The sequence below is a fragment of the Epargyreus clarus genome, unplaced genomic scaffold (genome assembly GCF_041222505.1).
Source record: "Epargyreus clarus isolate Ecla_fem2 unplaced genomic scaffold, WU_Ecla_fem_2.2 ptg000012l, whole genome shotgun sequence".
Lineage (NCBI taxonomy): Eukaryota > Metazoa > Arthropoda > Insecta > Lepidoptera > Hesperiidae > Epargyreus > Epargyreus clarus.
The window spans coordinates 8,775,010-8,800,899 of NW_027332220.1; the positions used below are offsets into that span (position 1 = coordinate 8,775,010).

A 25,890-nucleotide genomic window follows, 5' to 3' on the forward strand; every position below is an offset into this window, starting at 1 on the left:
GAAACTCTTATTTTTAAGCAAGGTATAATTTTTTAATCATTCCAGAAATGTACATAAATCACCTTCAGTCACTTTTAATAAGTTGGGTGTCGACTGTCGGCATTTGACGTCTTCTGCGAGGGCGCTAATCATGACAGTTGACATTTTGTCATGAATGGTGTTACCGTTCTATACATTTTCCACGACGTATAGGAGAACCATGTATATAATTTCGATAAAAAATCATTTATAAAATCAACTAAAGCACATTAGCACAATACAAAAAAATGCACATAAATATGCACATTATATTTAGTCATTCAAATATTTTGAAGAAGCTCTAGTTGTGGATAATTCTTGAAGTTAAATTTAAGTAACATTATTATACACAATACAATTAATAATTGGAATAAAAAGAGGCATTTAACATTTGCAAGTATAAGAATATTAGTCAAATTTAACTGATTATCAGTTAAATTTGACTAACGTAACGTACGCCATATCAGATTGCTATTTGTAATCTTAATATTATTATTATGCAACTTGATCAGTATTTCTGAACAATAAAAATATTTGAATACATATTGCAATATTGCATGGTATATTTATTTAAATTGTATGCAGTTGAAGTATATAAAAATAACAGTAATGTAATTATTGGAAAATGAAATATAATTGTGGCAATATCAAAATTGTCCTCATAAAATGTTTTGACAGCTGATAGTTCCAATATTGGCCACTATGGTTTTTCTGACTCTATGGGTTTCTCACAGATGATAAAATTGAACTGTCAAACGAAACAGTCAAAGCAACGGAAATGTTTACTGTAATCAACAGTTGTCTTGTTGTGGGTAAGGCGGCTGTACGGCGGGTTGTTCAAGGTAATCCTTTCTCTTCTATTAGTGCTTCATATCATGAATTTATTACTAAATCGATTTGGAATTCTTTATAACCTTTCTTGAATTGAAAGGTGTTATCAGTTTTTTAATGGTTTCGTATTAGTGCATGGCTGATTGGCGTAAATTCGATTATGGCCAAATTATGGATTTTCGATTGGTAGTTGGTTATGGGAACTCAACTCTGTATACTCATAGTATAGCGCACATCAGTATTACTTTGTATTTTTCTGATATCTAAAGACAAATACGAGTGAAGAGTTACAAGTAACATTGAACCCAGAAAATAAATCTTATTCAATATTTTACATGCGCGGATTGCGAGGGATCGAACCGGAAACCCCGAATCAATCTTAGTAACTGCAGCACAAATTGTTCATTACGATTAATATTTATTTTATTTTTCCTAAGGTCAAACATTACCAAAGGTTATAATGGGTAGTTCATACTCCAGATCATATTCGCCTAATAGTGGTCAAGGAAAAAGCGAGAACAATGAACGTAAGTAACACTACAATTCACTACATACATATTAAAATCTTGTAGTTTATGTATCTGATACCAAAAGTGCACACAAAGCAAGGCCTACTATTCAATGAGATCTGTCTTACATCTTTAAGGATATATCTTTAGATGGGAATGAAACTACGACTCTTTATAAGCCAGGCTAGCCGTTATGGACCAGCCTTTATATTTTTTATACAAATTAGCATTTAACCATGCTGTCTATCTGATAAGTGTCCTTTGCTGACCATGGACACCCGTTTGATAACAGAGATAACAGGGTAATACCTTAGATGGGAATACTGCTTAAATTAGTCCACAGATGTGTTACTATGCCTGTGGACTAAGTTAGAAAGTCATTTATATATCTCTCCTTTATGACACACTTGAAGCCGAAACAGAATAGAGCTAAGCTCTGCTGTTATAAGGCAGAAATAGGAGTAGCAGTGGTGCCTTGGAAATTATGTACCATGAAGGGTTCTACCACCTCCATACTTGCTAGTTTATTACAGTTACATAAGTCAGTTTTAATGATTTTTGCATTGTAATTCTTATATTCACAGGTGCTACTATATCACGCACTATTTCAAGTTGCGAGTATGTGGAATCAGTTGTATGCAAAGCTACAGACTTGAAGGACAATGAGATGAAAGTATTTGATATTGGTGAGGATGGCAAAGTGTTGGTAGTGAAACAGAAGGGTGAATTCAATGCTGTTGGAACAAAATGCACCCACTATGGTGCTCCATTGGTATCCGGTGCGCTCGGAGATGGCAGGGTAAGATGTCCCTGGCACGGAGCCTGCTTCAACTTGAAAACTGGTGACATTGAAGACTTCCCTGGCTTTGACTCCCTGCCTTGCTACCAGGTCACCGTAACAGAAAAAGGAGAAGTCAAGGTAAGAAAGGTTACTATAACTTAAAGTATTTTATATTCTTAGAAATTCATATTAATTAACTTAACCATATAACTTAGAGATTGGTTTGTTTTTTATGGTTTAATATCATCTCTACTGGTAGTTTCAACTCTCAGTTGGTCAATTATTATGGAAACTTCTGTAGACTATGTACAAATTAAACCATGTGATCCATTTTAATATTTCACGCTGATAATATGTAAATCAGGTGATGTCATTTGAACTCTTTAAAATAATACTGAATGAGTAAATAACGGCTTAACTGGTTTTATTTTCTCAAGTCTTTAATATCATTTGTTTGCTAATAAGCAGCCAGATTCACTGTGAGGATGGCATTGCAAACAGTTCCTCTTTGGGCGTATATAAGGGAGGAGAGAAAGGGGTTAGAGGATCTGGACCCTCCTTAGTATAGTAGAAGATCCGAAGCTAAATCGAACTGGACCGAGCTGATAATAGAATGAAACTCATTTTATAACGAAATTAGTACATTGGGTAATACATTAAAAATGGGTTTGCTAAAAAAATCCTGGACAGGATAATTTTAATTATTTTTTGAAAAATTAATTATCATTTTGCAGACAACCCTATATCAACGTGTTCACAATAAAACAGCGCTTCTACTGATATAAAATTTTATCTATTATGTATATAATATAAAATTTTATATATTATATCATGAGTGAAAGTAGTTGCCAGCGAAATACCTGTTTATACCTGACAACCCAGTAGTTCGTCCACGTAAATAATAGGCAACCCAAAGCCTGCACATTCTGTATGTTTTTAACATTCACTCAGAATAGAATTTTCTTATTATCTTGATGTTGCAAAATTTAATTTTCAATTAAATTTTAATTTTTCAAAAAATAATTAAAATTATCCTGTCCAGGATTTTTTAGCAAACCCATTTTTAATGTATTACCCAATGTACTAATTTCATTATAAAATGAGTTTCATTCTATTATCAGCTCGGTCCAGTTCGATTTAGCTTCGGATCTTAGACCAGTATAGGCGAGAAAAAAATTCAAAAACTAGACACCCTCGACTACACCATTGCTTTTGGACCCCACCCCCTATACTACCATATCTACACTGCGTAGAGTGGTAGTCTGAAGTATCATATAAACAGTTTAGTAGTATTTTAAGGGGTTAAGTATATCGTGTATCGCTCACGAGTCATGGTATACCAATCCGCCGCGTGGTTGCCTAGCAAAATAACTGCATGCTAGTAACAAATCGACTGACTAACATGTTTACCTCATATGCACGAGTTTTTTACGATGCTATAAATAGGTACTTAGGCATTATGGTTATGTATGATGTATTTAAACGGAAAAGATTCTGCGTAATATACAAATGTTTATATGAACACGTCATAATGACCAATATTTACCATATAAGCTGTTAGGATGAGGACCGAAAATTCTCAATTCATGCGAGGATCCCAAATAAAAGCAATATAGAAATACCGCAGCGACTATTGAATAGCTAACAACCACGATATAGGCGGAATGTGCGTTGCGGAGAATAATTACGTCATTCTCTCAACTTATGAGCCGTCTATACCTACGCTGACGTCAGACATATTTTTATGTGCACATTTTTAACTACAAAACGTAAAAATATTGTGAGACTTGTCATGTTTAATAAAAGTTTGTACTTCTAAAAAACCCTTCATACCTTCTAGAGTTTATGTCATTTCTCCCCAATACCGCATCAGTAATTGCCTAAGTGGTAAAATTCTTAATAGAATCAATGCATGAAAATATTTTTCATATCAGTAACATCAGTTACTTTTATTTTAGGATTGCTCATACACTCACAACCCATGATTAATAAAATGTTCTCATGCAATTAACACCATCCTGCAAAGGAGTGACACGTCGTTCGTTTATTTTTAAATATGACTTGCGGACAGAAATATTATTCTTTTCAGCTTTTAAAATCGTAGCAATCAGCTTTTTGTGACTAACTTCTCCGCACGGCTTAGTTCGCAGACTCTATGAGTCTGATCACGTCTGTTTATTTTTATTCGGGACATGTACTCCTTAAATCCTCTCTAATAGTATATATCTGGAACTTTCGAAAGGCTTTTGAAAGTATAAGGATGTATACTTATACTGTGGTTCTACCAAAATCGGCACTGTTATTCTAAATTTAACTATACCTACAAAACAAAACAATAACTAAAAGAAAAAAATTCAAACTCGTCAATTTTCAAACATATCGTGTATTTGTAAGGATTTTAATATTTCCTGTATATTGAATAGGAAGGAATATTCCCACCCTAACTTCACACATACTATCTTACTTTCATCTCTTGCCCTTCTTATCTTGTCCATGCATAGGATGGCTGGGAGAGATTGCTAAGAAAGAGAACCTTGACTTATTTACTATTTACTAATACTACTGATACTGATAGAGAACTGAATTGTTTGTTTATTTACTTGAACACTCTACCGTAGCAATCAGATTACAAATAATCTTTTATAGACCAAATACTGCTAAAGTCTTTATAACATCACGTTACCTACGACATTTTAAAAGCCATGGATGAAATCGCGGGGCACGGCAAATAATCTGTATTATTGTAAAGTTACTCGGTAATTGTGCAATAAATCTATTTATTGCTTCATATACGTCTATCGATCAAAGTTAATGAAGCGAATAACTATAGTTGACTTGTGCTTATACCATACAGCGACAAGGATTATAACGAGTACGGCGAGTGGAGGCGTTGAATGTTGAAAGATAAATCATAATAAAGAAACGCAGTTGACATTTCTAAGATCTAAATATATTTTTAAGAATTTAATAATTTGGATAAGTAATTAAATAATAAACCAATAAACATAATTTATATTATCATAAGGCAGTGATAGCCCAGTGGTTAAGAAACACGGCCTCTCGTCCGAGGTTCAAATCCCAGACACGCACCTCTGATTTTTCGAAGTTATGTGCGTATTAGAAATTAATTATCACTTGCTAAAATGGTAAAGGAGAACATCGCGAGGAAACCGGCATACCTGAGAGATTTATACAAAGAAAATAATAATCTCAAAAAAGGTATGTGAAGTCTATCAATACGCACTTGGCCAGCGCGGTGGACTATGGCCTAATCCTTCTCATTTTGAAAGGAGACCCGTGCCCAGCAGTGGGGCAATGTTGATGATGATGATGATATTTTCATAACAAATTAAAAAGTATGGAATTTAATGCCATGAAACATGGATTTGATTATATAAGTGAGAAATCGTAAAGATGTACTTATTAACAATTTATAAAACAAAGGCTACACCTATTTAAGGCGTGACATAGATATGATATCCTAAATGAATATGTTTTTTTACTTATCATGTTATCTAATGAAATAGTTTAGGGCGCTTTTTCCTGTCACGTTGGTGCCCCACCCGCACGCGTAATCCAGTGCAGCCTACGCTACCCGCATGCGTGGCATACACGCATGCTCATGCACCAGCATGATACAAAAAATATCCCAAGATCAGGTTTAGAATCAATTATTAGACGTGCACCTAGCTTTAATATTCATAGGTATCTATTTCTCTAATGAACTAATATGGCACAACGGATGCCTAGCAAATAGACAATCGCTTGAGTGCGATTTGGTGGAAATATATATTATGTGATAATTAAAATCATCCGAAGACCCTTGAAAATAATTAATGATTAACATTCCAATGTTTTCACGTCAAAGAATTAAAACGGTCTTGAAAATTTGTCGTTAGCTGTAACGTTTAGTATTATTCCCACGATCAAAATTTTAGTCTGATACAAATATCTCTAGATCTGTATTGTAATTCTCAACATAAGTAGGTCGAGTACCTCATGTGAAACATGAGTTGCATATTTTATACAATATATCTCTATCATTGACAAAATGTTGACGGCCTTGACCAGATGTCTTATTCGTTATTAGTGTTAATAAGGACACCAACGTACCATGAAAATAGGGTGACCATCTGTCCAGGTTTACTCGGATTTGTTCACTGACGTGCCTACATCGTTTTCAAAGTATCTGTGTGAAACTCTGCAGTGGCGGATTCACGATATTCGTTCAAAAGGGCCTTAATTTGCTGCCCTTAAAAATAAAGGATTTTCTGTTAATACACAAGAAATTAGATTTTTAGTCGAATTGGCGGAGAAAACTCCTATTTTTTTCAAATGCTGCCTAAAAGGTTGTACACAGATTTAAGTAGGTACACGATTTTGGAGTTTGGTGAACTTCCTAGAGGAAAATCCGATATCAAAAACAATTGAATAATTAGCTTGAATACACATTCCGGGCACTCTCATTTGTTTCACTGAAGGTTAAGGATGCTGATTTTATTCGTTAAACATTGCTAAGTAAATCGAAGACAAGTTCAAATGAATAAAAATATAATAAATGCGATTTGTCTTATATTCCTTGAATTACTTAATTTTTTGTCCGCCGCCGGTAGATTAGATGGCAGCCTTACATGAAGGTCGTTATCAATAGATATAGTGAGCAATGTTGCTAATTACAAAAAGTATTCTATTTTAGGTTTAGTGTTCGTTGCAGTTTGCAACTTCGTCTGCCTTAAAGGATACATTTTTTTTTATTTTCGGTAAAGAAAAAAATATTTTTTTAAGTTTTTACCTTTCGTAACAGATTCCACAATATCGGAGTAGTCTAAGGTTAAGTCAGACAGACACAGGCTTCTAGAAATTTCTTGATTCATACGCATATACATCGAGAGTTAACGTAAATGTAATTTCGAAATAACACACCTGTATTCAAATATATTTAAAGATAAAAGAGTTAAGTTCGTTGATATATAAACGTCAACGGTAAATAAGCAGTTACATTTAAATTAACGAATTTTGTTTCTTTACTTTTCAGGTCAGAGCTAAAGTCAGTGATTTGAAATCGAATAAACGTATCAAGGAAGTAGGACTATCTTCTCCTTGCTGTTGCAGCGATGACGCCGCCATAGTCGTCGTGGGCGGCGGCCCGTCGGGCGCCACCTGCGCTGAAACTCTTAGGAGCGAAGGATTCACAGGACGCATCATCCTAATAGCTAAAGAAAACTACTTGCCGTATGACAGGATCAAGGTATCTAAAATAGGCACAGCCACGGATATCGAAAAACTACAAGCTCGATCCCAGCAGTACTATGATGATGCGAAAATTGAAATTTTGAAAGGTATTCAAGCTACCAAAGTAGAACCCCAAGAAAAACTCGTCCATCTCAGTGATAATTCAAAAATCCGCTACAGCGCTCTTTATTTGGCGACCGGTTCTAAACCGCGCGTACCAGATATACCCGGCATTGACCTGAAAAATATCTACACGGTTCGAGACTACGAAGATTCCGTTAATATTCTAGCGACATTGGGTTCAGAAGGAGATAAAGATGTGGTGGTGTTAGGACTCAGTTTTATTGGACTAGAAACGGCTTCGTCGTGTGTTGCAAAAGCTAAATCGATGACTGTCGTCGGTAAAGACACCGCGCCTCTAGGTCAAATTTTTGGAAATGAAATTGGCCACAGCCTACGTAAGCTCTTCGAACAGAAGGGTGTCAAGTTTCAATTTGAAAATACCATTGTAAAATGTAATGGTGAAAATGGTAGGATAAAATCTGTCGAGCTCGCCGATGGAACTACTTTACCAGCTGATATGCTTATTTTGGGCGTGGGAACTACTTTTTACACCGACTTCCTCAAAGATAGCGGTATCGCACTTCAGCCAAATGGTGCGGTTAACGTTAACGATAAACTAGAAACAAACATTAAAAATATCTATGCTGGTGGCGATATAGCGTTCGCGCCAGTTTTTGCTAAAAATAATGAACAAATGAGTATTGGTCATGTTGGATTGGCACAATATCATGGTCGAACTGCTGCCTTAAATATATTAAAGAAAGAAAAACCTTTAAGAACAGTTCCTTACTTCTGGACGATGCTTTTTGGAAAATCGATTAGGTATGCGGGTTGCGGCAAAGCCTCCAGCATCCAAGTAGAGGGAGATGTTGATGAATTGAAGTTTGTTATATTCTTTTTTGATGAATCGGACAAAGTAAACGCCGTTGCGTCCTGCATGCGAGATCCAGTCGTGTCCCAATTTGCAGAACTATTATATCAAGGCAAATCTCTCTATAAAAAAGATCTTAAAGATGATCCTTTTGCTTGGACGAAAAACATTCATTAATTAAGATTCCTACTTATAGTATTTCTCGATGATAGTACAGTATTATTAAATGACTATATAAAAATTCAAATAACAAATACAGTGAAACCTGGTTAAGTGAGACATCAAGGGACCTGCAATGTCGTTTCACTTATAGAGGTATTCCACTTACCCAGTGTCTCAGATATACAGGTATAAATAAATATCTGTCTCATTTACAGAGGGTTCCATATAAATGTAATCAACAAAAATATTCAAGCACGTTTTTACACGTAATATGTATGTACGAATATGGAAACAGAATGTATCAATTATAAAAATCTGTCATTTTAGTTTGTCGTTTGGAAGTATCAGCCATCAGATGTTTTTCGATATTATAAATTTTATCAAATATGCTTTGGTCACCAATTGATGACATTTCAAAATAACTGTGCAAAGTTTCTAGTGCTTTTACTGCTTCGCTTTTTATCGGGTAGACACTTATAAAATAAACCCGCTTCGTCTGCGTTAAAAATATCATCAGCAGAATAATTGCGTAATAGAACTGGTAGGTCTTCAATCCATTGGCTACATTTGTTAACATCAACAGCGTTACTTTCTCCACAAATTGCTTTGAAAACTATACCGTTTCTTTTCTTAATCCCTTCCATCCAACCATTGCTGCTACAAAAATTATGAATATCGAGCCTTCGCGCGAAATCTTGTGCCTTTTCTTTAATCATCGGTCCACATACCGGAACGTTTTTGTTACGAAGTTGCTTAACCCATGTTAGCAAACACTGTTCAAGTTCAGGATATTCTGATAAACGTACACGTTTTAGTTTTCCTTGTCCTTCAGAACATTGTGATTCAATTTTATGTTTACTCTGAATTATTCTACAAAGAGTAGATTTTGGCACATTAAATTCGGCACAAACTTCTTCGCGTGTCTTCCCACTTTCATAAACGGATATTAACTTCAGTTTTTCACGTAATGATAACGATTGTAGCTTTCGTTTTGACATTTTTCAAATAAACATCTGTATGATAGTAAAGCGAAACTAAAACTGAAGGTAATTGAAGCTCAAAATTTGTACTTACGTACTTGGAATTACGAGTACGTGTGGAATTTGTGGGTAGAATAAGAATGAGTAAACAAACAATGTTATCTCAGTTACAGAGGTTTATACATATAAAATTTACTCGCTGTCTCAGTTATAGAGGTAACTATGATGATAAATCGAAAGAACAAATCCCAGATATAGAGGTTTACCTCGTCCCACTAACAGAGGTAATTCAGTGCCAAAGTGTTGGGACCTCAGCATGAGTTCCAGTTATGGAGATTTCTCACTTATCCAGGTCCCACTTAACCAAGTTTCACTGTATATACACAGCTTTGTAGAATGTTGCATTCACGCTGAAAGTGCACTTGTGGAGGTACTTTAAAATCACGATAGATTTCGTAAATGATGCAGAACTTTATAAGGACCAATAAGTTTTAACTTTTAGGTTTCAGAACATTAGATACTGTAGAATATCTTAATAAATCATCAATTATTTGGATTTTAATTTTTATACAACGCGAATGATATAAAAAAGCGCGCGAGTTATATAAAAAAGCAGTGATAGCCTAGTGGTTAAGAAACTTGGCCTCTCGATCGAGGGGTCCGAGGTCCAAATCCCACGCACCTCTGATTTTTTCAAAGTTATGTGCATATTAGAAATTAATTATCACTTGCTAAACGGTGAAGGAAAACATCGTGAGGAAACCTGCATACCTGAGAGATTTATAAAAAAAATCTCAAAGATATGTGAAGTCTACCAATACGCACTTGGCCAGCGCGGTGGACTATGGCCTGCTCCTTCTCATTATGAGAGGAGTAATGGGTTGTTGATGATGATGATGATGATGACAACGCGAATCGATACAAATTAGTGTATTTTCTTACAATTTACCAATATACTGGTACTTATTTATTTTTACTTCATTGCATTCTTATAAGTCTCCATTGCATGTCTGAAACTAAATAATAAATTTCTGTCAAGGCAATGAATGACCTTTCCACATGAAACCATTGTGCTACATTCAAATATTGTATGCAACAAATCTTTTGTCTGCTTTCAAGGATGCATTTTAGATTCTTCGATTAAATAATTTTGGTTGCATTAAAAGTACTATTTTTATTCTGAAGGGCGCAAGCAAACTGAAGTTCAACTTACAAGTACAAGCTACTCGAAAGTTATTATGCAATTTATGGCGAACATTTGACATAGTACTTAATATAGAACATAAGATGTTATAATATAATATAAATTATTATAACACTTCTCTGGACATACATAAATTCGTTAGATGTTTGTTGTATTAGAGTATTAATATATCATATTTATGTGTATTTATGTAAATGACATATTAATTTGTAAGATTATGTATAACGATGATACCAGATTTTTAAGCATAATAAACCATCTGCAAACAATATTATTGGTCGTTGGGCAAACTAGGATAGTAGATTTGAGATATCAAGAGACTTGCTGTTATTGAAAAAGCTGCAGAGTTAAGACAAACTACTTATCATCACACAATCCAACGGTGTTATTATATCATATTATATTATTATAAGAAGAAAGTAAGAAATAATGTCACATTTTGCTAACTCTATTTGTAAACTATTATAATGAATAGTCGGATGTGAAAATTACATTATATAATTCAGGTGTTTAGATTTTGCCAGATGACAAAAACCAATGGTAAATATATCTGAATGGTAAATATTTAATATTTATAGCACTAATATATTTATTTATTGTGATATTATTTGGTGCTTATAGTTGAAATAGGTGAAGATAAGCAGGCTTATAATTATAATGTTATTGTGTATTACAATGAAGTATTGTATATGTACCTTAATGTTAGTATTGTTAGTTATTATTTGTATGTCTGGCTTTATTTTAAATAAATGTTCAAAGTGCATATTTTCTTTTACTTTTCCTACTAACCAGTATTGAAATTTATTAAGGCACTTTTTTGTAATCCATCAATAATTTATTAATTTACAAATGTCTGCTGTTGGGTAATTCAATAGTTAGACTTATATAAGCGAAATAATTCTGTCTGAAATAAAAGTTAAAGATGCTGAAATTAAAACTTAGAATGAACATTTTCTTAAATCTAAGTGGCAAACGAGCATGCAATCCATCTGATGTTAAGTAGCTTACTGTTACTATATAGAAGTTCTACAATCAGACGAATTCAAATTCAAATCTCATTTATTCAAAATTGATTCATATAGAATACTTTTTGAAAGTCAACAAACTATGGAGAAGCGGCGCAAGAAACTCCTGCATTGAAATATCTGAGGACTTTGATGGTCACCTCATATGTAAATTAGCCAGTCTCCACACTCATCATCTAACACCCAAGAACTAATTTATGCTAGAAATGAATAAATCAATGACAGATAATCTATTAACTTATTTTATTTTCTACTATTATGTTACTTTAAGACTACACTAAATTTGTATGTTTATTCCCATTTTTCTCCAACACGAAGATGTTGTAGCCGCTCATAAAGTGTGACATCCTCTTTGAAAAGCCTTCTTGATTTGTCTAAGATTTTTTCCATCTTAAGCTCGGTCTTCCCTAGAGCTTTGGCATGACCACTGCTTTCAGCCTAAAATTACATAATGTTTACAAAAAAATGTTTAAAGGTGGTAAAATACTAGAGGCACCACTAGTACAATAGGTAGTGTTGAGCATACTCAACAGCTTTTATAAGAAAAGGCTTAAAAAAAGAAAAAATAAACATGTACCTCAGTAAGGTATGGATGCCTCAAATACAACATATTTCGCTCTTCTACAGCAAAGTCTTCTTGAAGACGACGAAGATGTGTTGGTTCCACTCTCCTCACCAGGCGGTTTTTGCCTCTAAAAATGTGTCCGTTGGGAAAATGATCACGCCGAAATAAAATCTGTGTTAACCTCATATTGGTATTTTATATGCAGTGATTATAACGAAGAAATAACCTTTTGTATAGTAAATTGATTGCTGTTATATTTATATTTTATACAATAATAGTAAGAAGTAAATTTTACGAATTTCACAAAATTAGGAAATCACGGAACAACATCACGAATACGTCAAATGTCAATTGTCCAATTGACGATTTGTCAAAGTCACTCAACGTCAAAAGATAGATTACCCTTTAATTTTTAAATCTTGAATCGTATATGATAAAATTATACAGGCAATATTTAGGGGATGTAACTTTGAAATTAATTTTATGATTCAAATAATAAGGATTGCGATTTATTTTATTAAGAGGAAACAAGTAATAGCAATCGAATCTATTATTTTTCATAAAATACAATCATGATAGTATTGTTCTTTGACGCTTTGTCTACTCTATTTCTACTTGAGTTGACTATGGTATATTATGGCTGCTGTCTGGAGTAGATCAGTAGTTTTGTGGTAAATAATTTATAGGAAATACAATTAAGTAAATGTGAAATTAGTATAAGGTTTAAAATATAAACAAATGGCAGTTAGGGGGTGATATTTGTGTGGTTATTGGAGCGTCTCTCTTTACTGGTAAGTTAATTAATCTCTTTGATAGCTGTTTCCGTATTATGTGAAAGCTTTATTTTGATTTCGTTGTTTTAAAACTACTTATAAGTTAATAAATCTGCGTTATTAAAGAGTGAAAATATTGTGTAAAGCGGTGCAAACGAGAGCGCATTGTTTGCCACATACTGTTACCTACTCTGGAGGAGACACCCTTTCACTTCAATTACATTATTTTCGTGCTCTACTTATTCTCAACTTAAATTTCGTGAAGTTATTGACAAAAATATTTTAGTCGGTGCAGTGGATTATCCGTAAATATTTCATTCACAATTTATTTTGTTTTCTTCATATTTAGTAAACATATGACCTACTTGTGATTATTTCCTATATCTTTAAAATAGATGTTCCTGATTAAGCCCGAACATATTTTATGGTTTAACAATACAAATCTTAGGCAGTTTATGTTGTTTTTATTTATACGGGATTTAAATTTGGCTGCTTAGAAGTAAAAAATACTTGTAATTTTCTTGTATTGAGTGTTATTTTATCGTATTTTTAATTTCTATTTACAAAAATATATTTCCTTATCATTCTTCATTTTATTAAAAAAATGTTTCAGTAACAATTTTCGATTCATAGTATTAATTAGATTTAATTACATTGCATTTATTATTCAAATAATAACTTATATGTAAATAATAAATATGCTTGTAAAAATATTTGAATTTTTGTAAATAACTGTTTATAACTTTTAATTTTCTTTTAACATTCATTTAAATAAAATAGGGTTACTATTATAGTACTTTAGTAGTTTTCCATTTAGCTTGGGCTATCAAATATTTCCATATTGCTTCTATAAAAGCAAATGTGCTTGAAAGTACAGTAAGAAATAAATTTAAGTTATATTTTATTGCAATCCTAACTTATAAATAATGATCCATTCATAAATAAAAGACCATTTCCTTCATTCAATTGAATATGGTTGCAAGTATTTGTGTTACCTAACTATTTTACTTTTTATAATAAAGTTTTGGAAGTGAAACCGTTTCTGATAAACCCATTAGATTTTGTGCTACACTTTTGTTTTATTTCCTGGTCATTGTTTTGGTCAGTGAGCAGCTATGTGGATGCCTCACTGTTTAAAAATATTATTGTTATAAAGTTTCTCTTGTTACTGCACTGTGATGAGATAAAGTTGAATTTTTGTTTGATTATTCATTTGGTTGAAGCTGCTGTTGCCTGGTAGTTGTGTTGCGTTCACATGCATTTTTTTAGGAATTCAAGTATGTTAAATTTGACTTAATTTTATGTATAAAAGATAATATTTCGTAACTTATGTGGAAATTTGTTTTGATACAAATATATTGTGATGATTGTTTATTGAGAATATGGACAATGTTAGAATATGTGCTTGTTTTGGTATACAAATATTCACAGTAAATCTATATTGTAATATTTTCCTAATATAATGATTCTCCATTTTTATAATGATTATATTTCGGCCACTGAGAGAATGCATACCTGAAGTCTATCAGTGTCAGTTGGATATGTCTAGAGATAGTGTAGAGTGTAGTAAAATTTGCTTGTATTATTTTAAACTTTTGTATATAACTACAGCTTGAAATAAATATATTCGGGAATATTCAATGAAAAAATATGTATCTTTGACCATCTTCAACTATATGTATTACAAAATATTATAAATTGTGATTAATCACTCAAAGAACTCAAAATATATATTTATTATTCATAATTTATTGTTATTTACTTATCTATATAATATTAGGACCAATAAGTATTTGTACTAATTATTTTATCATATAATTATTAATATTAATATACCTGGCATCCAAACTATTGTACAAAAATCATCGGTTGACACAGCCTTATTAACATTAAATTTAGCATCAAAATTTGTTACTTAAGGAAATAATAATGTTTCTTATCATTTGAGGAAAATATTAATGTTATTTATTTATGTTTCTGGTGGGGTGTTCTGTTTGTACAGGAAATAAATGATATTAAAATTTTCTTAATATACTTGAGGTCACTTTATAGTTATATAGCTAATTTGTACAGGACCTATAAGGAATGCATTCTCATAGCGGCCAAACTATAAACATAAAATTTATCATCCTTAACAATTGATGTTTTTTTTTAAATTACCTTTACTCTATTTTAGAGAGCTCCAACCTCCTTAGATCTTCAAAAGGAAAAGCACAACGGAGAATTTGATATTATTAGATCTATAAAATGGCACAGGTTGGGGCTAATATGGAGTATCAGGAGTACAAATGGGCTTATTCAATCATGGATTCCTCAAAGTAAGTACAGATCCTTCTTAAATTTTTGTATTGTTTACACTTATGTCTGTTTATAGTTTGAAGTGTTTGGAAGTCAGCTGACTTACATATGCTCCAAATAAGACAACCATCTTAGACCTCAGGAGTGCCAATGGATCTGAAATTAGCTTCAGGTAGAAGTTATTCTATATCTAGTATGTATATATAGTTGTCCCTGTAGTTCCGGGACCAGAGTATGGGCTACGGTATCCCCTGCCTATCGTAAGAAGCGACTAAAAGGGGCTTTCGGGGTTGCGGGCGGCAAGAGTGTGAGCTCGAACCGCCCGCTAGCGACCCCGGGAAGGACGGCGGTATGTGTGGTCGCATACCGTCGTATACATGAGACGGTGTGGTGATACAAACTCACCTGGGCGGAGCCCGACGGTGCAGTGCGCAAAGAGGACTCCGGTCGCCTTCATTTGGAGATCCCGGAGTCCTCTACGCAGCGTCGAGGATGGCCACCGGGAGTATTTAGGGCGGTAAAAGTCCCACATAACCCTGTGTCGCTCCCACGGCACCAGGTACCTTTTGAAGGTTCCCCTCGAAAAAAAAAGTATATATACGTAGTAGGTCACAGAAGTCCATGGGTAGCATCAGGTAGAGCAAGCTTTTTGTTACTCCAATATTGAAAAAAAAACCTTTAAAAACAACTTGAACAAACATTAAAAATTCTTAATGTGTAGATAGAATTTCAAATATTTTTGCAATACTTGAAGTCATTAGCTACTATCTAATTCTACATGACGATAAATAAGATGAAAATACTCCAGTTTAATTGGGTCAAATGAGATAAATCGACCAATTGCATATTGCAAAGTCCATTTGATCGAACATGTGTGTTGTATTGAGTTAACTTACTAATTGAAAAGGTCTTGCGATTATTGGTATAGCAATAGCTATCTATTGTTATTAGATCATTTAGATTGGTTAAAATGAAATTGTAATTGTCTTTTTTTTATAACATGTAACAAACCAGCATGCAGTTCGATGGTAAGTGGCTACTGCCGCCCATGGACATCTGTGATCTACCGCACATAAAATTTACTTCCTACCTATAATTAATCACATGCTATATTTTATTGAATCATTGGAATTTATGGCTATTAAATACAATTTATAATTAGAATTTGTAGATCTGCATCTGAATCTAAGTTAGATTGAATCTGAGTTAGATTATCTAACTACTTTTTTGTCATTCATCTCATTCTCATAATTATACCCATGTTCATTTGAATTAAGTTCAATTTCTTTTTTTATAAGTTACTAGGCGTTTCTAGAGGTGTGACTTATATATTAGTAGCAGGTACAGGTATCATAATATAAGTCATGTACATTCATATTAGGATAGGCGAATATAGCATAATAGGTTACCAGAAATTAGTCAAATAATAGTGTCGCGTAATAGCGAGGCGAGCAGGCAAGTCGCTTCGTTATGGCAATATAGGCGAATGTAGCGTAATAGGTTAGCAGAAATTAGTCAAATAATAGTGTCGCGTAATAGCGAGGCGAGCAGGCGAGTCGCTTCGTTATGGCAATATAGGCGAAGGTAGCGTAATAGGGGAGCGTAATAAATGTAAGCATGAAGGAAAATTTAATCACCTTCACCTGTTTACTTCTATAATAGACATTCTACGTGATTAATATCGTGCATATTCTCGAGAATCTTGTATTTAATCAAGAGAATCAGGTATCAATATAACATTGTGTAGCTAATAGTGATCGGTTCACTAATATGTGACTAATATCCCATAATAGGTATGTTATCCTAATGTACGATACGCAGGTATCAATATTACATTGAGTAGCTAATAGTGATCGGTTCACTAATATGTGACTAATATCCCATAATAGGTATGTTATCCTAATGTACGATACGCAGGTATCAATATTACATTGAGTAGCTAATAGTGATCGGTTCACTAATATGTGACTAATATCCCATAATAGGTATGTTATCCTAATGTACGATACGCAGGTATCAATATTACATTGAGTAGCTAATAGTGATCGGTTCACTAATATGTGACTAATATCCCATAATAGGTATGTTATCCTAATGTACGATACGCAGGTATCAATATTACATTGAGTAGCTAATAGTGATCGGTTCACTAATATGTGACTAATATCCCATAATAGTTATGGTATCCTAATATACGATAGCTAATATATTCAATAATAGGATTACCTAAAAATTACCCTAATATAACATCTCTAGGATTACCTAAAAATTACCCTAATATAACATCTCTAGGCGTATCTAACGATTTCTATGTTTAACATAGTATATCGTTTTGCAAAAATAAATCTATCTAGGATTGATTACATCCTTATATATTTTTTCTCTTGAGCTCTTATACAAGCTACATTGTACAAGTGTTAGCGCGATTCAGGGAACAGGTAGCGCCATCTAGTTCAATATAAGTGCAACTAATCTTTGCTAATTAAAAATTGAAAGACCAATTCCATAATATAATTATAAATTGGAGTTTGTAATAGCCAAATAACATTTTTTTGTCATGAAATAATTAAAATTGCCTGTCACAGTTACAATTATAATGTAATTATAAAACGATTACATGCATAGTTGTGTGAGGAAAATAAAAAAATAATTTATAAATATATTGACACAACTAAGTTTTATTTACGCAAACAACATTTTGTAAGTTGATTGATCAGATATACTGTGACGAATAGGTCAACGGCCTCACAGACCAGATCAAATCAATCAAGAGATTTCATTTTGCATTGCTAAAATATTTCTATTTTTATCTATTTTTGACGCAAACTACTATTATCGCGTGCTGCACGCTAGCGTTAATTTCAATTACTTTCAATTGTAGCCTTGATTTATTCGCTTGAAAGGGTTTTATTAATACGGACTATCTGTGTATCCTAAGTTTACGAGTTTCCATCCGTGGACCCTGGCGTGGGTCGCGTGAGTTTCGGGCAAAAATTATGTACTTTTAACGTACCTATGACATAAATATCACCCAGGAAAATAATTATGTATAGTAGTTGAAAAAAACCGGCATATGTTGCACCCGATTATAAGGAAAATGATATCTTTTGACGCATGGATATTTTTGTTTAAGTCTTACACACGTTCGTAGTTCGTGAAGATTTAGCTATTTTAAACAATATTTACTCAATTTCTTTAGAATGTGAAAATATTTCGTGATCTTTCACTTTAAGATACTTTGCTTGTGAACCAAGGAATAACGACATACCTTGAACAATACTTTAAACAAAATATATGATGACAAGAATAAAGAAGCAGTGATAGTCGAGCAGTTAAATCTTGGTATCCCAATTGGGGGTCCAAGGTGTGTATCCCGAACACGAACCTCGCTATTTTTTTAAATTATATGCGCGTTAAAAAATAATGAACACTTGCTTTAACGGCCAAAGAAAATAATCTCTCGCAAAAAATGAGATTTTTTTTAAAAAAGTTCTCAAAGGTGTATGAAGTGTACCAATTCGGACTTGGCTATCGCGGTGGTCCATGGCCTAAAACTCTTTCCCTCTGAGAGAAGACACTTATCCAGCAGTTGCTCACTAATGACTGTACGACTATGGGAAGACAGGTGTGGTAAGGGAGACCTACTTTTCCGAGGCGTTCCAGCTTAGTCCTCAGGGGTAGCGGCGCATCTGTGGCCGACCTCAGGTAGGATATGTAATCCTATCTAGGGTTGATTACAAATGTCCATGGGCGGCAGTAGCCACTTACCATTAGGTGGACTGCATGCTCGTCTGCTACTCCTATATTATAAAAAAAAGTATATTATACAGACAGGTAGGTAGACAGGTATTTTATTATTTCATTTGATTTAAGCAGTGATGACCTAGTGGTTAAGAAACTCGAACTCTTGATCGAGGGGTCCGAGGTTCAAATCCTAGGCACGCACCTCTGATTTTTTCAAAGTAATGTGCGTTATTACAAATTAATTATCACTTGCTTAAACGGTGAAGGAAGTGAAACGCGAGGAAACCTGGCATACCTGACAATTTAAAAAAAACGTTTTCAAAGGTATGTGAAGTCTGGTGGACTATGGCCTAATCCTTCATTCTGAGACTGATGATGATTTGATTGTTTCCAGGGTGTCTGCATGTTTGATATCAATGTTGCTGATAGTGTACGGCAGTTTCCGCTCGCTGAACATGGAGCGCGAGGCGCGCGAGAGAGCGGAGAAGGAGCGAGAGGCCTCACTGCTGGGCGGTAAGCCCTGCACCACCAGCTCGTGTAATAACAGTGAGTTTATAAGTACTTGACGCAGGATGAGGTAAGTATATGTTGAGGAGTATTTTATCTTGTGAATGTGATTTTGTGTCGTAAGTTACTTGTAGGTATCGTTTATTTGTTGTTTATAATTAAACTTTGCCAAAGGGAGACACAGAGTTACAGACTACCTGATCTTTGTCTGGATAGTGGCAGTGCTCTCAATAGTCATTTCGTAACTTGTATACATGCAAGATGTTGAGAAAACTTCGATAGCGTGATTCAGAGATACTAATGTCGCCATCTCTTGAGAAGTAACGGAAAGTCGTCGCAATGCTTTTGTTTTATTTGTTTGTTAATTGTGTACAGTTTTTGGTAAACACATAATTTGCATAAGTCTTTTTTGTAAGTATTATATAAGGGTATCTTTTAAGGCATATTGTTGTGTTGTTGCAGATGTACAAACACTAAACACGATGCAGGCGTTGTGCTTCCCGCTGGGCTCGTCGGTCGCGCTGCTCATCATGTTCTTCTTTTTCGACTCTATGCAGACCCTGGTTGCCATCTGCACTGCCAGTAAGTTAATTGATTCATTTTGTCTAATAAAAACAACACACAAACGTAAAATCTATTTGATACTTTGTTAATTTTTAATGCAATTGTATGAAGCACAGAGTAACCACAACTCTATTAACTGGGAATGAAGATAAATTATTATCCCTCTAAACATACATCATGTAAAGGTAGAGATATTTTGGATTCCAAGGACAGGCCGTGTCAGAGAAAATAATATTTTTCTATACAAAATTGATGATGTATATCAGTTCAATTCTAATGCACATATAAACGAAGGTTATATAGTCAATAAATGTGCTGGGAACATTACTATTTGTTCTTTTTTAAGTATACGCGGTGCCTTGATGACGTACGTTCGGTCCACAGTAATAGCGTGCGCGGCGCTCGCGTTCCTGCTGACGCCGCTGTGCCAGTACATCGCGGGCGGCGCGGGCGGCCCCGGCGCGCGCGCGCTCTGCGGCCGCTACTCCGCGCCCGAGCTGGCCGCCGCGCTGCTAGCCGCCGCCATCGTCGCCGTGTGGGTGCTCACCGGCCACTGGCTGCTGATGGACGGTGCGTATGGCGCGCCGCGGCCGCTACTCCGCGCCCGAGCTGGCCGCCGCGCTGCTGGCCGCCGCCATCGTCGCCGTGTGGGTGCTCACCGGCCACTGGCTGCTGATGGACGGTGCGTATGGCGCGCCGCGGCCGCTACTCCGCGCCCGAGCTGGCCGCCGCGCTGCTGGCCGCCGCCATCGTCGCCGTGTGGGTGCTCACCGGCCACTGGCTGCTGATGGACGGTGCGTATGGCGCGCCGCGGCCGCTACTCCGCGCCCGAGCTGGCCGCCGCGCTGCTGGCCGCCGCCATCGTCGCCGTGTGGGTGCTCACCGGCCACTGGCTGCTGATGGACGGTGCGTATGGCGCGCCGCGGCCGCTACTCCGCGCCCGAGCTGGCCGCCGCGCTGCTGGCCGCCGCCATCGTCGCCGTGTGGGTGCTCACCGGCCACTGGCTGCTGATGGACGGTGCGTATGGCGCGCCGCGGCCGCTACTCCGCGCCCGAGCTGGCCGCCGCGCTGCTGGCCGCCGCCATCGTCGCCGTGTGGGTGCTCACCGGCCACTGGCTGCTGATGGACGGTGCGTATGGCGCGCCGCGGCCGCTACTCCGCGCCCGAGCTGGCCGCCGCGCTGCTGGCCGCCGCCATCGTCGCCGTGTGGGTGCTCACCGGCCACTGGCTGCTGATGGACGGTGCGTATGGCGCGCCGCGGCCGCTACTCCGCGCCCGAGCTGGCCGCCGCGCTGCTGGCCGCCGCCATCGTCGCCGTGTGGGTGCTCACCGGCCACTGGCTGCTGATGGACGGTGCGTATGGCGCGCCGCGGCCGCTACTCCGCGCCCGAGCTGCAGCACGCGTGGTAGTTCCCTGGTAGGTAAGCTGGTCCTGGATTGGAGAGGAGCGATCGTTCTATTCGCCAGAAAGACAAGCGGCGGTAAAATACCCAATGTGGCGAATAAAGCAGTGGTTAGTCACACAACTTTAATCTGCACATATGCTCTTGTAAGGTAACACGATTTTCAATTATTTGTTGATTTAATTTCGTTGAAATTGTTAATAACAATGCTTATAAATATGGTCACATATGCTTCAGAAATATACAAATAAATAAGAGCACAGTAAGTATATTATCTATGTATGTTGCCTAGACTCTACTAACATTAAGTACCAATTGCAGCGATGGGCATGGGCTTGTGCGTGACGTTTATCGCACTGATCCGTCTGCCGTCGTTGAAGGTGTCCACGCTGCTGCTCACCGGCCTGCTGCTCTACGACGTGTTCTGGGTGTTCTTCTCCTCGTACATCTTCACCACCAACGTCATGGTCAAAGTCGCTACTAGGTAATCATTTGTCAAGTAATCATTATTAAATTATAAGGATGGACTTTAACAACATAGACATCTATTTAGGTATCATTTAAGATATGATGCAACTTTTTTTTAGTTTTGTAATTTACTATAAACTGCCTGGAAGCCTACCTACAAAAGCATTTATTCTTACTGCATATACATTTATATAATGTAAATAGTAAACAAGGATGCAGTCCATCTTTAAGTGGCCACTGTCATCTGTTTTCGTGTTTGAAAAATATTTAAAAAATGTAGTTTTTTAGATAATTTACGAATGAAACGATATTCCTCCGCACTTTTTCTTCGATTTCGTGTTTTTGCACATGTCGGCATTGTTCCGCGTAAATTACACCGCGACAGCCATTGAACGGCTGATACATTTGTCAGCCGTTTAAGCTATCTAATGGCTTCCTTCAATTACAAGGCGGTGAGATATCTATACTTATTTACGGCATCATGCTAGAAGTATATATGGCGGTGGTATCATTCCAATACTCGTTCTGCCACCCTTAATGTTCGTGTGTTGCACCAGGCCGGCGGAGAACCCGATGAACGTGGTGGCGCGGCGGCTGCAGCTGGGCGGCGCCATGCGCGACGCGCCCAAGCTGTCGCTGCCCGCCAAGCTCGTGTTCCCCTCCATGCACCACCAGGGACACTTCTCCATGCTGGGTAACACCACACACTTCCAAATATCATCTCGTTACCTCCTAGTGTAAGACTACACCAAGTTAAACTAGTTCACCGCATGCGACAACATTCAATTTATTTTTTGTTTGTTTAAAGTTTGAACATAATTTTACACAAGCTCTAACTGTGTTTAATTGCATTATCTTCTATCAATAGAATAGAATAGAATATTCTTTATTTGGTAAAATTAGATACAGTAAAAAAAAGAAATAAACGCTTTCTACACTCACAGCCCAACACTAGTTTTCCCTGTATAATGGGTGCCATGGACACACATAAAGACGAATACACAAACACCTACATCCAGAATAGATATCTAAATTAAGTTATTCCAGAATAGATATCTAAATTCAGTTTGGCCGGGGATCGAACCCGGAACCATTTGGGTGTCAGATTGGTATGGTGACCGCTACACCACACGGATCGTCCATCAATACTTCACCACTACTACAAAAGCAGTCGTATAAAGTAGCAAAAGTGCTACAAATACTACCTGATGCTTATTAATCTCAGCTGAATAAATAATTTCTGTATCATTGGAAGTTAGGTAATAAAAATAACTAAATATTTCAATGTTTTTCAGGTCTTGGTGACATTGTCATGCCTGGGTTATTATTGTGTTTTGTACTTCGATACGATGCATACAAGAAGGCGAATCTTGTTTGTCAAATGGGACAAGTTCCCGGGCCCAGATCTATGGTAAGTATACATAGTATGTAAATATATTACCTAATCTCAATAAATATATCTTTCATGTCTCCCGCTCGCGAATTATGGCTTATTTGACGATAGAAAGTATTTAAAAGTTTTTTTGTTATTAAATTAGCTTAACAAAATAATTACATGGTTAGCAAGATATCAAAATAGGTCAGATTATGTTTAAAATTGGTTTTGGACATACTGACCAATGACAATGACCAATTATTATTGGTTAATATGTAATAATATGAATGGGTGACTTATAAATGACCTTACAATAAGGAGGATTATCTTAGTTCTCATAAGTGATAAACGATCCGTAACAAACTTCAGTTAAGAGTCCCATGTTCTATATAGAGATCTACTTATGTTCCTGGGCAGCAGTGACTACTTACTATCATGTGGGCGTGTCTATTTTGTTTATTGCTTCAATTTTCTAAAAAAAATACTATATCATCTACTCATAATTAGTAAACGCGAAGCATAGCTCTGCCTTAAATCATCGTGTGTTTGCAGGGCTCCCGGCTGACGTACTTCCACTGCTCGCTGCTGGGCTACTTCCTGGGGCTGCTGACAGCGACGGTGTCGGCCGAGGTGTTCAAGGCGGCCCAGCCCGCGCTGCTCTACCTCGTGCCCTTCACGCTGCTGCCGCTGCTCACCATGGCATACGTTAAGGTACTCTCACACTTGCGCATTAACCTTCAAGTTAGGAATTTATTCAGTTTAAAGTATGACACTAAATAAGCCACTTAGACAATAATAATTAATTTTGGAATAGCTAGAATCTTATGCTGTGACTAACCAATAAGCGAATTTATTATATCTTTCGTTTGAAGCCAGGTTATATGTTTGTATATGACATCCTTCTTTGTCAGACTTTCTTATTGCAACTGTTTGTTGGCTAGAACAAATATTACTCGAATATTATTAATATCAATGCCATCACTATTGTAGTATACCTGAATAACATATAAGTTTGTTTTTAGTTAGAATAGTGGTATAGTTTTAGAAATATTGTGCTTCTAAATACAGTATACCTCGGACTTACACGATTGGTGGGACCGAGTGATAACCGCTTAAGGGGTATGCATGTAACATACAATCGTATGGTATGATTTCGAATGTGTTGACTTCGCGCAACAAATACAAATGTTTACATGAATAGTTGTAGGGTTAGTAAGCTTATTTTTTATAATCGGGAATTGCAGGACACTCAAACCATAGGAGAATCGGCGAGATATGAAAATTCCGTAACTCCGAATTCGCGTAAGTCGGGGTAGCGTAAGTCGGGGTATTACTGTATTTATTTTTATTACGTGAATTATGAATTTAAAATATAAATTTGTCCATCAGGGTGACCTAAGAAGGATGTGGAGCGAGCCCTTCATCGCGCCGCCGTCGGGCAAGGCGGGCGCAGACTTCGACGTGTGACGCGGTCGCCCTCCGCCACGCACCCTTGACAACCACTTTGCACCAGCATCCCCACAAACCTGTGGATAGGCTCCGACTATCAACATTGTGACGTCATGTTATATATGCGGTCGTCAAGTGGAACGGTTCAATGTGGCGCCCGTCTCAATTGGAACACGACTAATTTGTAATTTATTGAATGGTACACTTCTTCTTCAGATCATAAAAATAAAGAATATGTGAAGTAGGCTCACCACTCGATGCTTTATATGCGTGTAATGATCCTTGTTAACAGAACAATACGATCGATATCGAATGTCGTCTACAGTGTAAATTACATCATATTTATGTGAAGTCGTTATCTTTTTTATGTGTATACAGTGTTTTTGCTTAGTAAAAGTGGCTTTTCGGTGTTAGATTAAGTGTATGCAACTTTTTTATTGTACGCGTGATCTCTGCTGACGTAACTGCGTTGGTAGTTAAATGCACACGGCTCTCTGAGTGGTGACAGTAGACTTTTAATTAATTTGTAATGACACTTATTTTTATGATCTGAACCCAATGAGAATAACTTTTGCCTGTAAGTATCGGGTAGCCCAAATCTGCAGGCTAATGGTATCCTCGGCCTTTAAAAATGACAAAAATGTGAAAACAGAGTTCATTCTATAATATAAATGTATAATAGTATGTTAATTCTATGTACTGACTCAAGTTCTCTATATGAATGTTACGTAACAAATTCCTATTTAAATGAGAATGAGAAGATGATCAATTCTCTGACATCATTTACTTGTTGAATTTGAAAATGGGAGTCTTATATTATGACTTATTTTTAATGTTATGAGTACCTAATGTCATCCTAAATTTGATCCTAAATGTAAAGTGCCCTGTTTCAATGCCTATGCTCCCGTTAGAACTTTCTTTTTATCCACTCGACCTTTGATGACTACCCACAATTATTATAGAATAACCACAATTACTTATTATTTGATTTTATTTATTCATTCACAGCTTATATCCAACATTACAGGTAACCTAATGCCTTAGTGTAGCTTAAAAAAAATATGGCT

General features: G+C 36.2%; 2 protein-coding genes across 2 annotated transcripts; both read left to right on the plus strand.

Moving 5' to 3' along the window:
* The first annotated feature begins 720 nt into the window (after window positions 1-720).
* On the plus strand, window positions 721-8,555 carry LOC140746341 (apoptosis-inducing factor 3). The gene is made up of 4 exons (XM_073078452.1): window positions 721-860; window positions 1,287-1,376; window positions 1,943-2,277; window positions 7,175-8,555. The coding sequence occupies exons 1-4, from the start codon at window positions 797-799 to the stop codon at window positions 8,480-8,482; spliced, it is 1,797 nt and encodes a 598-aa protein (XP_072934553.1). The 5' UTR covers window positions 721-796; the 3' UTR covers window positions 8,483-8,555.
* Window positions 8,556-12,851: 4,296 nt separating this feature from the next.
* On the plus strand, window positions 12,852-25,866 carry SppL (signal peptide peptidase-like protein). Its single transcript, XM_073078453.1, has 10 exons — window positions 12,852-13,032; window positions 15,191-15,332; window positions 19,451-19,602; window positions 20,026-20,145; window positions 20,512-20,697; window positions 21,853-22,015; window positions 22,557-22,693; window positions 23,295-23,410; window positions 23,927-24,085; window positions 24,764-25,866. Exons 2-10 carry the CDS (start codon window positions 15,262-15,264, stop codon window positions 24,839-24,841), a joined length of 1,182 nt encoding a protein of 393 aa, XP_072934554.1. The 5' UTR covers window positions 12,852-13,032; window positions 15,191-15,261; the 3' UTR covers window positions 24,842-25,866.
* The last annotated feature ends 24 nt before the right edge of the window (window positions 25,867-25,890 follow it).